At 46.6% G+C, this 20,123-nt stretch overlaps 1 protein-coding gene across 4 annotated transcripts in view; it reads left to right on the plus strand.

Annotated features, from left to right (window-relative positions):
- Positions 1-20,123, plus strand: part of CHD2 (chromodomain helicase DNA binding protein 2) — a 56,063-nt gene that overhangs the window by 10,484 nt on the left and 25,456 nt on the right. For 2 of the 4 annotated variants that reach the window (XM_053955000.1, XM_053954999.1), the window contains exons 3-14: positions 4,081-4,288; positions 7,014-7,100; positions 12,773-12,834; positions 14,168-14,290; positions 14,597-14,743; positions 15,614-15,747; positions 16,366-16,591; positions 17,303-17,403; positions 18,053-18,097; positions 18,250-18,425; positions 19,117-19,241; positions 19,854-20,070. In XM_053955000.1, the coding sequence (XP_053810975.1) occupies positions 4,081-4,288; positions 7,014-7,100; positions 12,773-12,834; positions 14,168-14,290; positions 14,597-14,743; positions 15,614-15,747; positions 16,366-16,591; positions 17,303-17,403; positions 18,053-18,097; positions 18,250-18,425; positions 19,117-19,241; positions 19,854-20,070 (1,651 nt within the window). Of the gene's footprint in view, positions 1-4,080; positions 4,289-7,013; positions 7,101-12,772; positions 12,835-14,167; positions 14,291-14,596; positions 14,744-15,613; positions 15,748-16,365; positions 16,592-17,302; positions 17,404-18,052; positions 18,098-18,249; positions 18,426-19,116; positions 19,242-19,853; positions 20,093-20,123 lie in introns of all 4 variants that reach the window. The other 2 variants (XM_053955003.1, XM_053955001.1) reach the window with 2 other exon arrangements.

Here is a 20,123-nt window from a genome sequence, read left to right on the forward strand (position 1 = left end):
TCCTCCAGCCCTGAGCTGCTCACCCCCTTCTCAGGATCTATGAGATTGGAAAAGACCCCTGAGATCATTGAGTCCAAGCTATTGCTGCGTTATCCACTCTGCAACTCACCTGCACTGCCACGTGCAGTTTATTTTCACTGCTCCTGGTTACTTGTAAAGGCTTGGGCTGGGCTTAAGCCAGCAGTGACCTGCTGTTTCTCTGGGCTATCCTGGTGTTATCAGGAAGCCTGGCAGGTCCAGCCAGTGCTGGGAACATGGGCTGCAGGGTGAGGAGGGATGGGAGCAGGGAGGCACTGTGTCCCAGCCACCTGCCCGGGGCATTTTGGTGTCAGTGAGCCGCTGATGTGCACCTGGGTGTCACTTACCAACAGCACTCGTGACGCTGTGGCCAGCAATGCACAGGAGTTAAATATAACGGTTCCTTCTGTCATCCAGCCCCTGATGTTATCCAGCCATGGGATCATCTGCCAAGGGCCTTCTCCAGCCTTTGCGGGGTGGTTTTGCTGGTGCCGAATCCCTGCAGAGCTTGTGAAGCCCAGTGGAATGTTGCTGTTGGGATTCAAACTTGTTTAGATTCAAAACATTCACAACAGTTCTTAAAGCTGGGAGGAGCTTTGCTTGTGGGAGGGTCTTGGGTTATTAATCCTCCTTTATTCCCCTGTCTGAATTCAAGTTCTGTCCCTCAAAAGCCACATTTTAAACACTGAGGCAGAATGGTCCCAGTTAGAGCCATTCCCCAGTCAGTTCTTGGTTTCAAAAATGCATATTGGGGTCATTTTTTCAGCTGTCTCACACCTTCTGGAAGCATTCTTACTGAGAACTTACGAATTGATTTGCTGTTTGCAAAGATGATCCCCGATAAAATGAAGTCATATATGTGAAATATTAAATGCAAAGTCTGGAGGCTTCAGGCACATGGTAATTGCCTTTTAAACTCAGATGCCTCACTGTAAAGGGTCTTATCGCTGCCGTTCAGCTACTTATTTCTTGGAAGGATCATGTCCTTCTCAGTAAGGAATGATAGTTTTGCTCCTCTTCAAGTCAGGAGCAGGCTCTTCATTAAACCAGACTTACAGCCTGAAGTATTGCTTAGAAACCAGAGGAATGTATTTGGCTGAGTCTTTGCAGATCTGAACTTTTTTTAGGAGTTTCTCACTTGAAGGAAATTACCAATGGTCCATCTGTTGCTTTCTTTTGATGTTCATGGGTGTTTTTGGAGGAGGGTGGTCTGGCTGAATTGTGATTTTTGTGACAATTAATTATAGCTTATTTCTCACTTTTAGTTTAATTGAAAGTAGGTCTTGTTTGGATGCTAACTCAGGGGCATTAAACCAGGACAAATTCAAAAAATAACTTCTGAAAAGAGGACTTAGGTCTCCAGGTATATACAGTGTCAGGCCTGATTTGACATGTAATGTTGCTGATACATTATATTCTGTTGGCAGGTAGAAATGCTTCCTGATTGTCCCAGTGACAGTTAAAAATTATTCTTTTATGAAAATAGGCCTTTCTGATATTTTTTTATCTGATCAACATAGAAAAGAAGACAAACACAAATTTTGCCTCAATAACAGATTATTCATTAAAAAAAAAAAAAAAAAGAGTTATTTGCAACAGCCTTCAAAAGGACATAACCCCTTCTCATCTGTGTTTCTTTCCTTAGTAGGGGAAGCAGGTGTGCAGGCAAATACCTGCACATACAGATGCGTCTGTCACCAGAGAAGTCTCGCTCTTTTCAGATGACACAGTTCATAGCCTGAAAAAAAGAATTACAGTGTTCAGACAATGTTGTGGATAAAGCACATGAATTATGGCTCTTGATGTACAGAGAGCCTGTGTCCCTGTGTCCTTGAAATAAAGCTTAAAGGCTTTGAGGAACAAAGAGCTCCAGAGCGGGAGGAGGACACTAATTACTGTTCTGCCTCTAAACAAATACTGTCAGAGCTGTCTGGCCTCAGTCTTGCGTGGGCTGTTAAAATTCCTTCCAGCTATTGCTCAGAAATCCGACTGAAGAAAAAACTGTCTTCCTCTTCCCTGCGTCCCTGTGGGACACGGGACGCCAACATGCCTCAAGCAGAGCCTGATCTTGCCACTTACTGTTGTGACAGCAGAGGTTTGGAAGCCTCCAGATCCCATTCCTTTGTGGAGGCCCAGTGGGATGGTGTCCTGCTGAGCCCTGCCCTTGGACACCATCTGTCCCCAGAGCTGCTGGAGTGCCATTCCCAGGAGCAGTGTTGGCACCACCACAGGTCACGGCTGTGGTGGACAAGGGGGGGACTGTTGTAGAGCCTGCAGAACAAGGGGTGCACTGGGACACTGTACGTGGGGCTGCGCCTTTGGTTCTCGTGGATAACCTCCATCCATGGACAGGGACAGGCAGCAGGGACTGGGCAGCCTGGGATGGCCGTGGTTCAACTTGAATTTGCAGCCCTGTTTGCAGGACGCAATGTGATAACCGTGTTCCCTCAAACCCAGGCTGGGACAGTGAAACAGCAGCCACGGGTGATGGCTGCCCCCGCTCCTTGTGGAAGGGGCTCCGTTTGTGTCCCCTCAGGCTCGGAAGGCCGCGCTCCCCACGGTTCCCTTTCCCCGGGGCAGTGCCGGGGATCCATCCCAGGTATCCATCCCAGGGATCCATGCCGGGGATCCATCCCAGGGATCGGGCACGGCCCCGCGGTCGCAAGATGGCGGCGGAGGGGCGGCCGCGAAATGGCGGCGGCGGCGCCTGAGGGCGCGCGGGTGCTGCCCCCTGCCCGCTTCCCGGCCCACAGCCACGGATCCAGGGATCTGTGCCGGCCGGGAGCCGGACGGGCCGCGGCTCCCTCCGGGCATCCCCGCATGGCAACCCCTGCGCAGTCGGATGGAAATGTGTATGTGCACATGCTTTCTCTGGGTTGTTTTTGTTTTTTTTGTTTTTTTTTTTCCTTTGTATTATTTCTCCCTTGAATCGTGAAATCTGAGCAAAGCCCTTCATGTACCTTGTCGCTTTTGTACAAAAGTAGAAAAAAAATAAAAATTATTTTTAATCTCTCTGCAAAGTTTTCCTGACTCTTCTTTCATAGTGTTCTACCTAAGTGAATCCTTAAATATCACAAACACATCTACCAGTGGAAAGCTGACTTTGTTCCAAAAGCTTGCGGCATTGTCACTGTCTTTTTGCTCGTGGCAGTGGGGTTTGAATGCTGCCTTGCCAATGCACATGTGGTAAGGTGTACTGAGATTTCAGTTGGCTTTTTTGACTCTTAAAATAAAAAATATATATGTTGGGAGTGATTGGGCAAAGGTATTTGAATATTTTGGCCACCTAAAATAGTTTGGCCTCTCATTGTTCTGTTGAGGAGCTTTTATTTAAGGGGATACACTGCGTATTAACCCATTTTTATATAAAGACACTAAAAAAATGGGGGAACTACACCTACTTAGTGTTCTGCTTTCCCATTACTGGCTTGAGAGATGCAGTCTGCACAGCACTGGTGTAATCCTTTAAGGAGGAGCTGCCCCAGCCACAAGCCCAAATGAGCTTTTTTCTTCTGCCCTGTTGCTGAATTAATCCTTTTTGCAAAAATCATTATATTTAACATCATTCATGGTGTTATGGGTATAGTGCTTTTGATACTGGCCTCTTCCAGGAAGCGGATATCAGATTTATTTTGAACCACTGGCCACACTAGGATGCCGTGCTGGAGCAACTGCTCATCTTCAGTGTAGCAGGATGGTCCCCGGATGCTGCAGCTCCCACTGTGCCCTACTCTGCCTCGCTCCAAGACACGCAGATGCTCCCAGCAGAGCCTGTGCTGCTGGTACTGCTGATGCTTCTCCTCACCTACCACCACTGCTTTTCTTCTGGTGATGAGCAGGACATCCCAGGCAGGGATTTTTGGGGCTGCACTCTCACCAGTGTTCACTGCCAGTCCTGCTGCAGAATGCCAGTGTGGGGTGTCTGGGCCTGCAGGGTCTGCACTTGCATTCAGGCTTTTCCAAACGTGTTGTTGTGGCTCGGATGTGTCTCAGGTTTGCTCCCTGCGTATTTCACAGCTGTCAGTGCAGTTAAAATGTAACCTCTTCTTTCTCTACCATTAGTCACTCGGCATCCGAAGAAGCCTCTGGCTCTGACTCTGCAAGCCAGTCTGAAAGTGAGCAGGGCAGCGAGTCAAACAGCAGCTCCGAGTCCTCTGAGAGTCAGTCTGAATCTGAAAGTGAATCAACGGGTTCCAAATCCCAGCAGACCCCTCCTGAAACCAAAGAAAAACCAGCCTCTAAGAAGGAAAGGATAGCAGATGTTAAAAAGGTATTACCCCTGCTGCTCTGCACGGACACGTTACTCCTGTACCCACCACAGAAGGTCAGACAGCAGGACCTCAGTGAAGCTGTGCCCAGTTTCCTGGCCACTTTGCACATGGACCAAACAGCCTCTGACCTCCAGTGTCCCCAGGGGCTGTTTGGTCTGCATGCAGGAGCCTTGCTGCTGTCACCCTTGAGAGCAGGAGCTGCTGTGTTTGTGGAACAACCACTGGGGCACCAAGTAGATGGTGACAGGGCTGACTGGTGCGAATGAGGGGCAGGTGCCTGTCATCAGTACATGATCCTGTCATTCCATCCTCTCCCTCTGTCTTTCCACTCCTCTATCTTGTCTCTCCTCAGAAGCAGTAAAGCCTCCCCATATGATACTCAGGAAGAAGGTTTGAAGTTTGTCTAGGATTTGAAGTCTGAACCACTTTGGTTTTTTTTTACATCACTCTTCCTCTCAAAAAAGCATAGGAAAAAAAAAAAAAAAAAAAAAAAAGAACTTCCATTATTTATTAAGTCCAGAACAGGGCAGTATTTTTTTTTCCCCTGTGCCTTCCCAGCTCCTCCCTAGCAATACCCCTCAGATAGTCAGGTTTTCCCTCCATTTGCTGTCCAGCAGGAAAGGGGATTGTGGGTGTTACTGCTCATGGTATCCCTCTGCACACCCCAGGGCAGAAGCTGCACCTCAGGTACCTGCTTTACCTGAGGGATGAAGGCACCTGACGAACACAGGGCAGTGTGAGGTGAGAAAGAGGAGCCCAGATACCATTTGGAGACAGGAGCTCAGTGAACCGAGTTCACTTGGAAGGAGAAAATGCTGGTTTAGTTCAGCTGGTTTGTTTGTTTGTGGTGTGTAACCATCCTGTTGTTCTTAGCAATGGGTTGCACTGGGTACAGCTTGCTCCTGAGAGTGAATTTCATGGAAAAGGTGCTATGTGTGTAAAAGATAAGGAGAAAGGACAGTGCTTCCAGCCTGTGCTCCCCACAGACCTGCCAGGGAGAAGTGAAGGGTTTTGTTACCACCTTCTGCCTCCCACACAGCTCCAGGCTGCTGGCTTAGGTAGTGGTTAAATCCCCCAGTGCTCGGACTGGCAAGGGAGGATGAGTTTATAAGGCAGTTGTGGTAACACTATATTAAAATCTGTGGTTTATTGTTAAGTGGGCACCAAAGGAAATCTTCTCTCCCTCTGAAGGATTCTAAGAGCATGTCCCTAACAATAAATGTTAACATTATCCTGTGAGGAAGTGCATATACACAGGGTGATAATTAGCACGGGTGAAACATGAAAAGGTCAGGACACCCTCTAATAAGAAAGCCTCTCCCTTCCTTAATTTCTCTGTTAATGGGTGTCTTCCTTAGCTAGGTCTAACCTAGGCATGTTGATACCTCTTCCCCTTGAATAACCAATGCAATTAATTATTACATTATTGTTTATTTGGTATTTGACTAGATACACCCATGAAGGCGAGGTTAATCTGTGTTAGGTGCTATTAATATTTATCATGGAAGTTGCTCCTACATTCAAAACCCATGCCATTTAATAGCTGAAAAGACAAGTTCTTCAGATGGTTTGGGGAGCATTAAATTTGAGGGTGTATTCTTTCATGAGAATGTACCTCAGTACTTGCATGCCCAATAGATACACACTGTCACAGTCTGTCCCTTTCCCTATTACTCCTTTAACAGAGGCAGGAAAATTCTTGGGCTGCAGCCACGTATCCATCACGCTCTCAATCCCATCACTGCTGCATCTGGTGGCGTTGTTTGATCTCCTTTCCCTGCCAGTGGCTTGCAGCGATATTTGAGGATTGGAGGGAGAGAGAATGAGAAGGAAATGAATAGATGTAGAGAACTAAGAGCTCTGCTGAGGGAGAGAGGAATTGCTGGTGTAGGAATTTGAGGGGCATGGTGGTGGTTTGTGTTGTCCCTGTAACTCTTGTGTCCTGTGTCACCAACACAGCTCTGCATTCATCCCCCTCAGGACATCCATTTTTGTGTCCCCTTCTCCTGCCCATTCACAAGAACAATTGCATGCTCTTATACACAGTGTGTTGAACTGGTGAGGGCCTCCTTTTACAGCAAAGAGCACAACCATTGCCAGCAGTCACCTCTGCACATCCATGTGTCCTGTGCTGCCAATCCACATTCCCATCAGTGCATTCGGGAGAGGAGCCAGCGGCCACTGCCTTGCCTTGCCAAATGACAGGGTATCTTGCTCCATTTGCCATCCAGACTGGGCCACAGAATTCACCTTTGAAGCTGCAGCTGGCCATGTCTCCAGGCAGCTCGTGGGGCTTTCCACCAGGAAAGGAATTACGCTGGAAGCTGTTAGTGACAGAGAAATGCCCTGTTGAGTTGGTAGGTCTGCTCATTCCTTGTCGAAGGTGTTGCCTCCATTCCTTTGGCACCAGTGCTGCAGAGGGCTGGTTACCTCAGCACTCTGTCCTTCAGCCTGAGAGAGCTGGAGAGTGATTTGTGCCTGAGTGGAAAGATGGACCACTGTAAAGAGAACACTGAGATAAACACATGCTGCTTTAGAGAGGTGTCAAATATCCCAAAATAATAATAATCTTTTTCAGCCAGTTTTTTAAACTGTCCATCTACTGGTTGCTAATTCCCTAATGGTTTTTGGTTGATTTTTTTTTTAAGACACCATCAAACTTCTCTAAAATGTCAAAAATAATTGGGGTGAAGCAGGCCTTCTGATGGTCTGTTTATTTTGCAGATGTGGGAAGAATATCCTGATGTTTATGGGGTTAGGAGGTCAAACCGAAGCAGACAAGAACCGTCACGATTTAATATAAAAGATGAGGTAAGGAGAAAAAAAAAAAAAAGGACGAGGGATTACCGAACATATAAAACCAACCAAGCCCAAAGAGGAAAGGGAGGTCTCAACTGCATTGCCTTGTAAACACTAAGTCCCAGTTTGGTGCATGGATGTTGGTGCTCACAGTTGAGGTCCCAGTCCTGCAGCTGGATCCTTGGGCTGAGACCTCTGGAGTGAGCGGGACACTGCCTGGGCTGAGATCTGCATGCACTGATCTGATTGCTGGAATGGGGCGTAATGCAAGTCCTGCTCTGCTGTAGGAACATCCTGGAGAGGAATCTGTGTAATTAAAAAACCAGAACAAGACCAAAATGCAACACAAATCCAACCAGGAATAAAGAAAAGTTCCCAGAAACACCTCATAGCAACAAAACAGTCATTATTGCCCATCCTAGAATGGATCCCACTAATAAATGCATTTGTGTGTGTGCAGCTTTATGACCCATCACTTTTCTTTGGTTGAACACTGGGGAGTCTTTTATGCTTCAGTTGAAGGTGACAGTGGTCAGAGCCTGGTAGCCAAACCTTCTAATTGTTCCTGTTTCAGAACACTGTTGGGTTTTTTTCTGAAGATGTAGAAATTAGGTTCCGCCTTCATTTGCATCTGACAGGTTTTCTACATGGAGCATTTCATCTACAGGTCTTCAGGAACATCGAGTAGCTATAGCAGAGGGGAAAGAGAACCAGAAAGAGGCATCTGTGGAGAGCTTGGGGCTTGGGGCTAGGAATCTGAAGATAAGCAGCAGACTTTGAGCAGAGCAGGGGTCCAGTGGTGCTCTCTGACTCAGGCTGTTTGTGCTTTGCCACCAAGATGTGCGTTCGGATGCTCTAGGGGTCACACGGAGGTCTCCGGCTCCTTGCTCTGGTGTGTTATTGCTGAGCCTTGGTGGCACCCCAGTGCCACCAGCTGCCCCCCAGACTCCTGTGCTGGCTGTCCCGCAGAGCAGAGGTCAGGAAGGGGCTCAGGGTGCACCATTGACGTAGCTTTTGTTTTCCTTTTCAAGTTGGCAGAGGCTGGGCTGGCCGGCCGCCCCTCTGTGCGATGGCCCGGCATGCACTGTGCCGGCGACCTCACACCCACCCCAGAGCTCCGCTGCACACCCCCCTGCCCTCTTAGGGGCCCAGGTAAGTCCCTTCTTTTTTTGTTTTACAATATTACGTGGTTTTGCAAATGTTGTTTTCTTTTGCAATATCTTTATTTCCTACTACTTAAGGTAAAATTAAAAAAAAAATTAAAATCTGAGATGCAAAAACTTTGCTATACCACAAAATATTGTAAAAAACAAAAAAAAAAACCCCAAAAAACCCCCACCCCAAAGGTCCTCCAAATGACCCTCACTGCAACTTCTGTGAAACAGCTGAAATGAAAATTGGAGCATGCCCTCACCCCTCTCTCCCCAAAGCAACACTGACTGGTCCCCACAGGGCAGCTCCCATCTGCAGCAGAGTCTGTTGGAGGGTGTGACCTGTCAGGAGCACAGTGCTGGGGCCTCGCAGAGAGCAGGAGATGGAAAGTCTTGCTTTTGGAAGACACCAAGAGAGAGGAAATGGCATAGCTCAAGCCTGCGTGGTGCTGAGCACTCCTTGCTGCTGCTGGAGGGGGCAGAAACCCAAGGCACATCTGAAGATGCTTTTTGCCTTCACAAGGTTAATCCTGTCTCCAGTGACCTGCACCACTCACTTGCTGCTTGGGACTTCCAGCACAGTGTCTGGGGGCTTGTAATTGCCTTCTTCCCTAATGCTTCTCTGCAGATTAGCAAAGAGCTTCGTGCAGGCAGTGTGGCAGGCTCAGAGACCAGAGCAAGGATGGATGAGCCATGCCAGCTCCCTGCGCTGCCCCGTGACTCACCTGCGCGGGGGAGATGGCGCAGAGGTGGAGGTGATTCAGGTTTTGGGGCCCTGCTCAATCACTGTGTCCTCTGATAGCAGCACTCTGGGTAGGGTTATTTGTGTGTTAGACATGGTTACCTTCTGAGGATTTCTGGGCTCGTTGTGTAGGTGTCTGAGGTGTGATCAGGGAGGGTGATAACTCGTGATCAATATCCAGGCATGGGCTGAGCCACTGGGGAAGTGAAAGTGCAGCTTTGCATAGGAGCACAGATCTGCTCAGAGGCCCAGAGCTGTCTCCAGGAACAAGAGAACGTGTGAGTTTTTTAGTAAAAACACTACTTCCACAGGTATTTTCTTTGCAGTTGATAAATCAGCTTCAGGTTTCAGCCAGGAGATGTGAGGCATGCAGAACCAGGTGCCTTTCAGAGTATTTTTAAACTGAAATGGGGGAGATTTAGGTTAGATATATAAAGGACATTCTTCCCTGTGAGGGTGGTGAGACACTGGCACAGAATGCCCAGAGAAACTGTGGCTGCCCCACCCCTGGAAGTGCCCAAGGCCAGGTTGGATGGGGCTCTGAGCAGCCTGGTCTAGTGGAAGGTGTCCGTGCCCATGGCAGAGAGTTGGAACTGAATGATCTTTAAGGTCCCTTCCAACCCAAACCTTTTTATCATTCCATGATTCTGTGATTCTGGGGCAGTTGAGAAAGAAATGTGCCCCAACCAGACACAATCTTTCTACTATAAAAAGAATAGTTTCAGATTGAAATTGGTGACAAATGTCAGTGTATTTTTTTCTGTCAGAGGGAGGCCACAAGTCACGCACCAGCGTGTTCTAAAAATACAGCTGGCTTTCTTATTGGAAAAAAAATTTGCTCATTTGCATTTTGGTCAATGCTTTGCCTCATGTATTTACTGAAAATTCAAACACTACTGGTCTCACTGGAAAAGAGAAGTTTAGCAGACATAAAACTAACCTGGTGAGCTGAGATTCTCCAGCTTTTCTGGAGCACTAGCTTTGGCCTCTGTTAAGCCTGAAATGAGCAAATCCTCACTTTGATTTTAGTCTGAAATACTTCTGGCTCTGTTTAAGCAAGTCATTATCTGTCCTTATGTGAGCTCCAGAGGCTCACCTGGACTTCCTCTCCAATGGCCTTGAATCTCCATTTCTGCCAGCCTGGGCTAGTGGCAAGGACACTCATGGATAATCTATAGGAGCAGAACTTTGAATTGCTCTGTGTTGCTCTGCTTGGTGCTACATGTGCAGCATCATTATGTTTGTTCAGTGTTGCTCCACGGCAAAATACAGTGCAATTAATCTGGTAAAAGTGTGTGCACTTTATGTGCTGGGAGAGGGAAAGAATTGATGGGAGGAGTCAGTGAGGCATGGAGAGGGAAGGCTGATCCCTTCAGCTGCAGATGAGGAAATTATAAGAGGCCAGATCCTAGTCCAGCTCGAAGCAGTGGTGCAAGAATAAGTTGGGCACGTTTTGATAAGGGGGAGCCAGGCTTGTCTTTCCCCTTGGCCACAGCAGCAGCACCCCAGCAGGGCAGCCTGAGTCCAACACTGGCACTTGGGCTCTGGAGCGAGCAGCATGACCCCAGCATCTTGTGCTGGGCTGACAGAAGTCCCACTGGGACTGGGGATGGACTTTGCCAGTCTAGCTTGTGTCATTCGGGGAGGTGACATGACAAAAATTCAAGTTTCATGTGATTTCCCAACCAGTGTGTTCTGATGGTGGTGTGGTCAGACAGGGCCTCAGGTGCACGCTCTGGACCTGGCATACCCTGGCTCTGTGGCTGTCCTCTGTGCTTCCTTAGACAAGGAATTTACCACCAGGAGACACGAGGGAGTGGGGAGGAGAGGCTGAGGACTCCATACTGCGATGGGGAGGATGTGGGAGCACAAGGCAGGCAGATGACTCAAGCTGGGGACTGGTTGTGTCAGGACATAGGGCTGGGCTTGACACGCATCCAAAACAGACAATGCTGTTATTGAAATATGTAAGAGAAGGTGGCTGAGCTGCAATCACAAGTTATGTTTTTCAGGGTGGAAGAGGGGAGGAAAAGTCAAGTCATTTAGAGATAATAATCAGTTTTGTAGAGAGAGAGACAGAGCAGGGGGAGAGTACAGGCATTGGGAAAATGAACACTAGAATCTTGGAAAATGGGATTTTGGCACAGAAGTGGAGTTAATTTCAAAGAACTAAGGGTTGTATTTGGTTTTCTCCCAATGTGATGTCTGACGCAGAGCAGAAGAGAAATCCACCTCTCTTTACTTGTGACTTGCCAAAAGACAGCAAAAGTAAACATGCACGGAGGGGCAGCTGTTAAAATCATACCCAATTGGAATGGAAAAGCTTCAGAAAGTGGATAAGACATTAGAAGAGAAAAGAAAAGCTGAGGACTTTTAAATTGTGTGTCAAAACTGAAACATGTGGAATGCTTGGCTTGTGTTGCAAGGCTCTCCACGGTGTTTGCCAGGCACTTGCTTCACGGTTGGTAAATGAGTCGGGGATTTCATGCAGGGCCATGAAACATGTGGATGAACACGTGTTTGTAGTAAGATATGGTGCAAAAGCTGTTATTGTGCCACATGCCAGTCTGACACCAAATCCCGGAAAAGCTCATGGTCAAGCATGGCATCCAGTATTTTAGTGCATTTTAGTGGATACACTATGCAAGTGAGACAGAAGTTTTGATGGGTGGAAGGAAAGCTGGAAAATGGGAATGAAGGATGCATTTTTGCAGCTCACACCATTCCACAAGGTCCTTGTGTGCACAGCTGTGTAAACTCTATCCAGGAGAGCAGTGGGGGTGTCAGAGGATGCAAACTGTGGTACCTATAGTGATGGACAGACAGTGCCTGGAGCCAAAGCTGAATACTGTGGCAAAAAAGCAGCTAGAAGTGGAAGCTTTCCAGTAAGTGTGTGGAGCAAGCAATCTTGGAGGCTGCTTCTGTCATTTTAATACTTCTTAAGAAACCTCACATGGGTTTCTTCAGTTTTGTCCCTGCCTATTTGCGTTTTCTGGGGGAGGCTAAGGAGAAGTCATGTTATCTGTGTGGTGATCTGTTTTCATGGTTGACTAGTTTTTATGAAAATGGGGTTGTGTACAACCAGCATAAAGAAATTATTTTAGCTATCTTGGTCTGTGGGAATTCATGACGCCCACTTTTAAAACAGTACAGCAAGTAGTTAGAATAGCTCTAGATATATTTAGCCAAAGAGACTTTACTGGTGGAGAGTGTAGAACTAGGAGGAAGGAAAGCCACAGGACACAGCTCTGACCCAGTAAGGCCCTTGGTGACTTGCTGTGGGAAAAAAAACCCAACAACAAGACAAGGATACTTTTGATAAGAATATTGCCTTTTTACGACAGTATTTTTATTTCATTCCTTGTAGGAAGTTTGTGCAGTAAAGGCAGGGATCATAATGCAATTTTTGGGATAAATTCACCCGTGGGTTTGCAATCCCTGGGGTGTTGAAGGCACTGCAGGTCTGCCTGGCCACTGCTGCCATGGTGTCTGTTGGGCACTGGGGGTTGGTGCTGAGGGGTGGATGGTCCTGAGCTCAGGGACTTCAAGACAGGTGATGTTGTAGAGCTCTCCAGGCTTCCTGCAGGGTTTTCTTCTTCACACTGAGAGTAGAGCAGCGGGACTGAGCAGCTGAGGTGGCTGTGCTGGGAGGCAGCTGCTCTGCTCCAGTGTCCTTCAGGCTGCAGGGAAAGGACCCTGGTTCAGCCCACGAGCACGTGTTTCACTTGCATCCTTGAGGAGCCAGTCCACAGTGAAGCCTACAACTTGATTTTCTTTCTTTTCAATTAAAGGCAAGTAGCGAATCTGAAAATGAGAGCCCAAAAAGAAGACGCCAGAAGCAGTTGAAAAGAAAGTAAGTTTCTAAGGAAAGGGTTTTGAGTGGTGATGCTTTGGTTTATTTCTCAGAACAGTAGTGCATTGGAATGTTTGATAGGAGTTGTCAGCATGGTGAGCTTGTAAAAGAAATATTTTAGTAATATTTTTGATTACTAAAATTGAAGTATGAATATGAATCTATTGATGGATGCAATTTTCCAGCCTTTATTTGTATGTTCCTGCTGTGCCTGTGATGGAATCTGAATGAGTCAGGTTCACTTTCTGTTGTTAGTCTTTCACTTTTCCATCAGATTACTGATTCTCCTCCAGAGATACTTAAAACAGTTTAATCCCTTCTCCTCCCACCTTTTTGATTAATTGAGAATAAAATGCCAAATTATTATCCTCTTTTATCTTTTATAACCCTCTGTTAAAACAAAAGAACTTCCATAAAGAATGCTTTTGATGCCTAAGCACCATAACTTGAGTTCACTTACAGTCATATTTTATTGCCTTTTCCCATCTAGTAAGTGCCTTTAGTTTTTCCCGACACTAAAGTGGATTGGGGAACTATGAGCTGCCTGATGGAGAAAATCTAAACAGAACCACATCATCCTGCTTGCTTTCTCCTGCAACTTGTTTTTTAACTCTTCATTTAGTTGTACCCATCAGTGCAGGAGGGAAGGGGATAAAGCACAGGGTGGACTGTGGTTGTATGAATCTCTCCTGGGCAAGGGCAATGATCCTTGTGGACCCTCCATGTCCTCTAGGAGGAAGGAGGGGCTCCTCCAAAAGGCATTTTGGAGCTGCAGCTTTGTTCCTAGTTGTCCCCAGAGAATGTGCTTCCTTCCACTAATTTACAATGTGACTTGGCTTCACACTTGGAAACTTGAATTGGCAGGAGAATTTCCACAGCAGGAGACTTCTTCCATTTTCTGGGCTCCAAGGAGCTCATGTAACTCTGCACGTTGTGGCTCATGCTCTGTGACAGTGAGCACTTCTCTTCAGATCCCCTTCAGATCCTTCTAGCCCATCTCAAAAATGCAGAAGTAGAGAGAAAAAAAAAAAAAAAAACATCAATCAAAGCCCTTGCCCAGCCAGGTTTGAGCAGTACAGCTCTGCCACCAGCACATGAAGTGAGAGCTGCTCTCACTCAAGGCAGCTCACTCAAGTGAACAAAGCCCCAGGTGACTGAGACCCCCCTGCCTAAAAGCAGAGAATCACAACACAACATCCCCCCTCCATTGCACTGAACAGCCAAGGGTAGAATTTGGAACCTTTTTCCTGTAATTATGGCCCTGATGGTTTGTTCAGCCAAGTATTTGTGTAGAAATATTGTTGCCCTTCGTGACCTACATTTCTGACCACAGAATTAAATGGAAAAGAGAGGTCTCTGCTGGAGAAGAGGATGAAGATGGAGGGGATCACGGCACCAGTGGAGAGAGTGAGCCTGAGCCGAAGAAAATTAAAGCGAGAAGGCCTGTCCAGAGGAGGTAAGGAATGGTTGGTTCAGTCTCTTTTTCTGCCTGTGCTGTGTGGAGAGGATATCCCTATTTGTCACTAGTGAATTTTTCATGCAATATTACCTTTGTTTGTGACCTAGTAAACCTAGGGCCTAGTTACTCCCTCATCTCCCCATCTCATGCTCCAGTGAGCACTAGAATGGTTTTCATTATAGTTGGAGCAGATTAAATCCCTTAGAAGTCTAATATTTGAGATTCGTGCTTCCTTAAAGCCTTATTAAAGTGGATGTTTACATAAACCATGCTGTATTATTACTTTATTAACTCTTATTTTAGAACAGTGGCCAAAACTGGTGTTAAAAAGCCCCACAAAATCCAGCGTGGGAAGAGGAAGAAACCAGACTCATCTGAAGATGACGATGATGACGAAGACGATGAGACCCCCAAGAGACAAACTCGGCGAAGAGCGGCCAAAAATGTCAGGTGTGAAGAAGTGTGGGGTTGCTTGGGGGTGAGAGCTGGCTGGGGAAGGGAGGCACTGGGGGCCCTGACTCCCTGTGTGGTCCTGCAGGGAGAGACCTGTGGCTGAGGTGTGGCTCTTCTGACAGGTTCCTGCTGGGCACATCCAGGGTTTACCTCATTTTGCCATCTGTGAAGGAGGGAATGTTTACCAGTCCCTCCTAAGAGAAACGTGAGGAGGTTTTCATAATACTTCCTTCTAAAGCACTCTCAGATGAGATTAATAATTGCAAATAATAGATGAAAATGAGCAAAAGGGAGCAGCTGTGCTGGACTGGACCAATTGTCTGAGAGTGGCTAACAGGTAGTGCCTTGGGACAGTGTGTTGAGGCAGGGTGGAGTAAAGCTTTATCCATTCCCCAATGTACCTTCTCACCTTTCAGGCAGTCCCAATAAGGGACTTGCAAAGAGCCATCCAAATGATGTTTTGTGGTGGTTAAACATTCACCAAAGACAGAAGTGCAGTTCCTAGGCACCCATGCAGCCTTTTGATGCTCTGCAACCTCCACACCATAATCTTTCCCTCAGTAGTGGAGACTTTCTTTGTTATGGCCTTGCCTCTGCTGCAGGGATTGTTCCACCTTATGAATCACCTGATGCTGGCCATGGTCAGCAAAACTGTATGGGCAAGGTAGAGGATTAGTCTGGTAAAGTGTAGCTATCTGGGTGTCTTGGGGGAAAATACTGAATGGATGACTTAGGATATGTGTGTGCTGAACATGCACTGAACCACAGCACAAATGCTGGAGAAGGTGCTTCAGTCTGAGCCATTCTTTGTTGGTGGGCTGGGAAGAGTCAAGGGTTTTATATCAGTTTGGTTTTGATCTTACTCAGCTACAAAGAGGATGACGATTTTGAGACGGATTCTGATGACCTGATAGAGATGACTGGGGAAGGAGCTGATGAACAACAAGACAACAGTGAAACTATTGAGAAAGTTTTGGACATCAGGCTTGGAAAAAAGGGAGGTGCGTGGCTCTGGAAGAAGCCTTTATTTCTCTTGAACTGGTGCAATGCTTTTGCATCTTTAAAGTGGGGCCAAGGGTTGTTTCAGTGCTTTTCATCTTTTCGTCTATGTTTCTTATTTACATCTTGTAATATGTAAGAGCTTTTGTAACATACAATATTTAAAATCCTAAAAATTTCTATGTGCTTGGCAGCTTTCATTTAGCCTGCGCACATTTTAAAGACGCAGCCATTGTTCTGCAATTCCTGCTTTTCTCTGCTTTGAAATATGAAACAGATCTAGAAGAGTCAGTTCTCATAGCCCCATTGACAAAGCCATAATGAAAATAAAGCCAATGTTTTCTTCTCAAAGCCTTACAAAAGGATTTTTGTAAAACTGAATGGTTGTGGACACTTTCAAGAGGCCTTTAAATTATAGTTAAAGAAAAGCTACTTATAACAGATTTAAAAAGATTCTGTTGCATGGAGAACTTTTTGTGTGCCTGCCTTATAGGTTTGCAGAATCTTTTGGACGTTCTTTGTGCTCCCACAAAAGACGTACTAGAAGAGTAACTTTCTGCTGTGATGCAGTTGATGTCCAGTGGTGGGTAAGGAGGGTACCTGTGATGTTTCTCTTGCAGCCATTGGAGCTTCCACCACAGTGTACGTGACCGAGGCCAACGGCAACCCCAGCGCCGACTTCGACCCCGAGAAGGATGAGGGGGAGGTTCAGTACCTGATCAAATGGAAGGGCTGGTCATACATCCACAGCACGTGGGAGAGCGAGGAGTCCTTGCAGCAGCAGAAAGTGAAGGGCCTCAAAAAGCTAGAAAACTTCAAGAAAAAAGAGGAGGAGATCAAGCAATGGTAGGCTTCACTTCAAGCAGTGATTTGGCCTTGGGCAAATTGGTTTTAGCCAGAGGTTTGAGGAGTCATGACTGAAAATGTTTGATTTTTTCTTACAAAGTGTGTTTCATGTGCCTCTTTGCCTGTTGAGGAATGTCCCCCCACACAGAAATTATATCTGTGGTGTGGATGGCTGGAAAATGGAGAGGACAAGGCATGAAATCCACACTTCTAGGCTTAAGAATTGGGCAGGCTGACGACCAGTAAATGGTGCACAGACTCACCTGGCCCAGGAGCTGCTGTGAGGGCTTGCAGACTTTTTACCCTTGTTAATTATGGGCTTCTCTGTGTGCAAGTTTTTGCATCAGTTTATGTTCAGTTTCCCCAGGAGCTATAAGGGAAGCTACAGTGTCTTTCCAAAGTGCTAAAGCTGGAGTAGCAGCTTCCATCTCTATTTGGTTCCTGTTTTGAGACTGATTCTTGCCTCAGAATAAGGCAGCATTTAACAGGGACACAATCTGAACATCTATGATATTTGCTTCTCAGCAATAATTTACAATTTTAGGAAATTTAAGAAACATGTAATATAACAATAATTTGCCCCTGTGACTTGTCAGAATGACAGAACCATATAGGAAAGTAGTTTTTCTATATGCAAGATCCATGAGCACTATTACAGAAGCATTATAGTGTTTTTTTGTTTTGTTTTGTTTTGAATTATTTTGCATCTAGGCTGGGCAAGGTATCACCTGAAGATGTAGAATATTTCAACTGCCAACAAGAGCTGGCTTCAGAGCTAAACAAACAGTATCAAATAGTGGAGAGGGTAATAGGTAAGTGGAGCCAAGACTTTGGTAAAGAGGTGAAGTAGGAATGGGAACTTTATTCCATGTGACAGCAGAATAAGTGTGCAGCTCTCTCTTCTTCCCTGTCCTTCAGTATGCCTGAAGAAAACCCCGTGGTGTTTACTGGATTTCATTCTGTGAAATTTAGGAATTTGGACAGTAGAAATCCAGGTTTACAGAGTTGTATTTACAAGCAATACAAATCAGTGACTCTCCTTGCCTGGAGTATGGGATGACACACTAGTATCCAACAGGTTGCTGAAATTGTTGCTACTGAATTTGTCTTCAACCCTTTGGATGCAAGATGTTTGTTTCCAAAGCAGCAGCAGGGGCCTGGCTTTTATGAGGTCTACTTTCCATGGTGTGGTTAGGCTGCAAGGCAGCTCAGGGGCGAGATTTTCACGATTGATTAACAAAAATAAAACCAGAACCTACTGAGCACTTCGGTAATATCACAATCATGTCAGTCAGAGGTGCCAGCACCCAGCTGCTTTGGGAATTGGCTTGGGGAGCTGTTTAACCTATTTCCAATACAATTCCTGTAAAAACGTGGGTGTGAGGCAGTGATGGCCTGCCCTGCTCCCTCTGCTGGCTGCCAGCATTCCAACCCTCCCTTCCCTTCTCTCTCCAAACACAGCTGTGAAGACCAGCAAGTCTGCCACGGGACATTCAGATTTCCCAGGTAAAGGCACATTTTTTTGGTCACTCTACACTTTTGCTCTGAGCCAAGACCTGTTTTGTGGCTGTCTGGGCAGTTCAGCCTGTGAACCATGCTTGTGGTTCAGCTGCTCAGCTACAGGTGCTGATGTTTGGGCTTTTTTGCATATTTTACAGCAAATAGTCGCAAAACATCCTCGAATGACCCCGAATACCTGTGCAAGTGGATGGGGCTGCCCTATGCTGAGTGCAGCTGGGAAGATGAGGCTCTGATCAGCAAGAAATTTCAGCACTGCATTGACAGCTTCAACAGCAGGAACAACTCCAAGACGATTCCCACCCGTGACTGCAAGGTTTGCTGGCTTCTCTCCTTTGCTGGGTTCCTCCAGGCTGGGGGAAGATGCAAACAGTGGGAGCATGAAGTTTTGTCAGGATAAATGTCAGAGAACATTTTCCCATCCTCCCACCTGCGTTTGAAGGGTTGTTTGCTGTTCTTGTATTGTACTTCAAGCAGAGATGTGAACCCCTTTGAGTTTCATTTACTCTGTGCACAGTGAGAACGTTATGTCCCCCTGGGGAGTGGGAGGCTTAATTAATCCTTGCAAAGTGCTTCCTCCTCAGAAGGAGCTGCAGCAGTTTTAATATCATTTGGATGAAAAAACAGCACACCTGGGAAAAGAGGTAGCCTGCAAGATGCTGATACAGTGAAGGAGAGGGGCAGAAATAATGGGAGAAAAACCAGAAGAGGACAAAGAAGGAAGTGGAGCTTGTTCTGACTCCTATGTATTTCGTGCAGCTTACTACACTCCTGGGGGACTCAGAGCCCTAATCATAAGCCACAGGGCAGCAGGCAAATCACAAGAAATGCAGACACAAGCACTGGCTAGGAAAATGTGGATGGAAGTGAAGTTCTCTTAACTTGAACCAGTGGAGAGATACACACTGTTTGCTGAATTCACAGATTTCATTGCTGAATTGTCAGCCTTTCAGCCACTGGGAGTTCTGTCTTTCTCTTCAGTAGACTTATGGCAGCATCTCTTCCAGGTGTTGAAGCAGAGGCCGAGGTTTGTTGCCCTGAAGAAGCAGCCCTCGTACATCGGCGGGGAGAACCTGGAGCTGCGGGATTACCAGCTGGAGGGCCTCAACTGGCTCGCTCACTCCTGGTGCAAGTATGTACACAGCCTGTGATGTTCATCCTGTGGCTTTTTTGTCCCTGAAGGATTTGGCACACCTCCTTTTCAAGTGAGGTCTGTACCCACCCTCCCTCTGCAGCTTGGAGGATTTCAAATGTTACCATGCCCAGCTGCATTGCAGACACTGCAAGCAGGAACTACCTAAAGCATGAACTTAAGAAACCTTGTGTGAAAACAAAAAGCATTTTCCCTGTCTGGGCCTGTTCACATGATGGATTTGGCTGAGCCTGGTACATATAAGCCCTAGATTTCCATTGACTTAATGGGAAAAATGGTTTCTGGCTTAGTGTGCTTATATACTCATTGAAGTCTTTGAGAGATGTCCTTCTAAAATTGGGCCACTGATTCCCCTCTGCCTTTGCCTGTTTTCCTCCAGTTTGGAGTCATCATAGCTCATTTTTGCATGTTATTGTGCCATGTTCAGTCTGGCTGTCCCTGGGATCCATTTGGAAGTGTTCAAATAACTGTTTTTGCACTTCCCCTCTCTGTCCTTGTCATGGATTGCTGTTCATGTGGAGCACAGTCAATGAGTAGTGTCAGAAACATGCACTCAGACAGCATTTTTTTGTTTGTTCTCCTCTTTCTCAGGAACAACAGTGTGATCCTGGCTGATGAGATGGGACTGGGCAAGACCATTCAGACAATATCATTCCTGTCATACCTGTTCCATCAGCACCAGCTGTATGGCCCTTTCCTGGTGGTCGTGCCCCTGTCCACCCTGACCTCCTGGCAGAGGGAGTTTGAAGTGTGGGCACCTGAGATAAACGTGGTGGTTTACATTGGAGACCTCATGAGCAGGAACATGGTGTGTAATCAGAGAGCAAAGGGTGAGGGCTCAGGGAGAGAAGCACTGGGTGC

This window comes from Vidua chalybeata, chromosome 13 (assembly GCF_026979565.1).
Source record: "Vidua chalybeata isolate OUT-0048 chromosome 13, bVidCha1 merged haplotype, whole genome shotgun sequence".
NCBI lineage: Eukaryota > Metazoa > Chordata > Aves > Passeriformes > Viduidae > Vidua > Vidua chalybeata.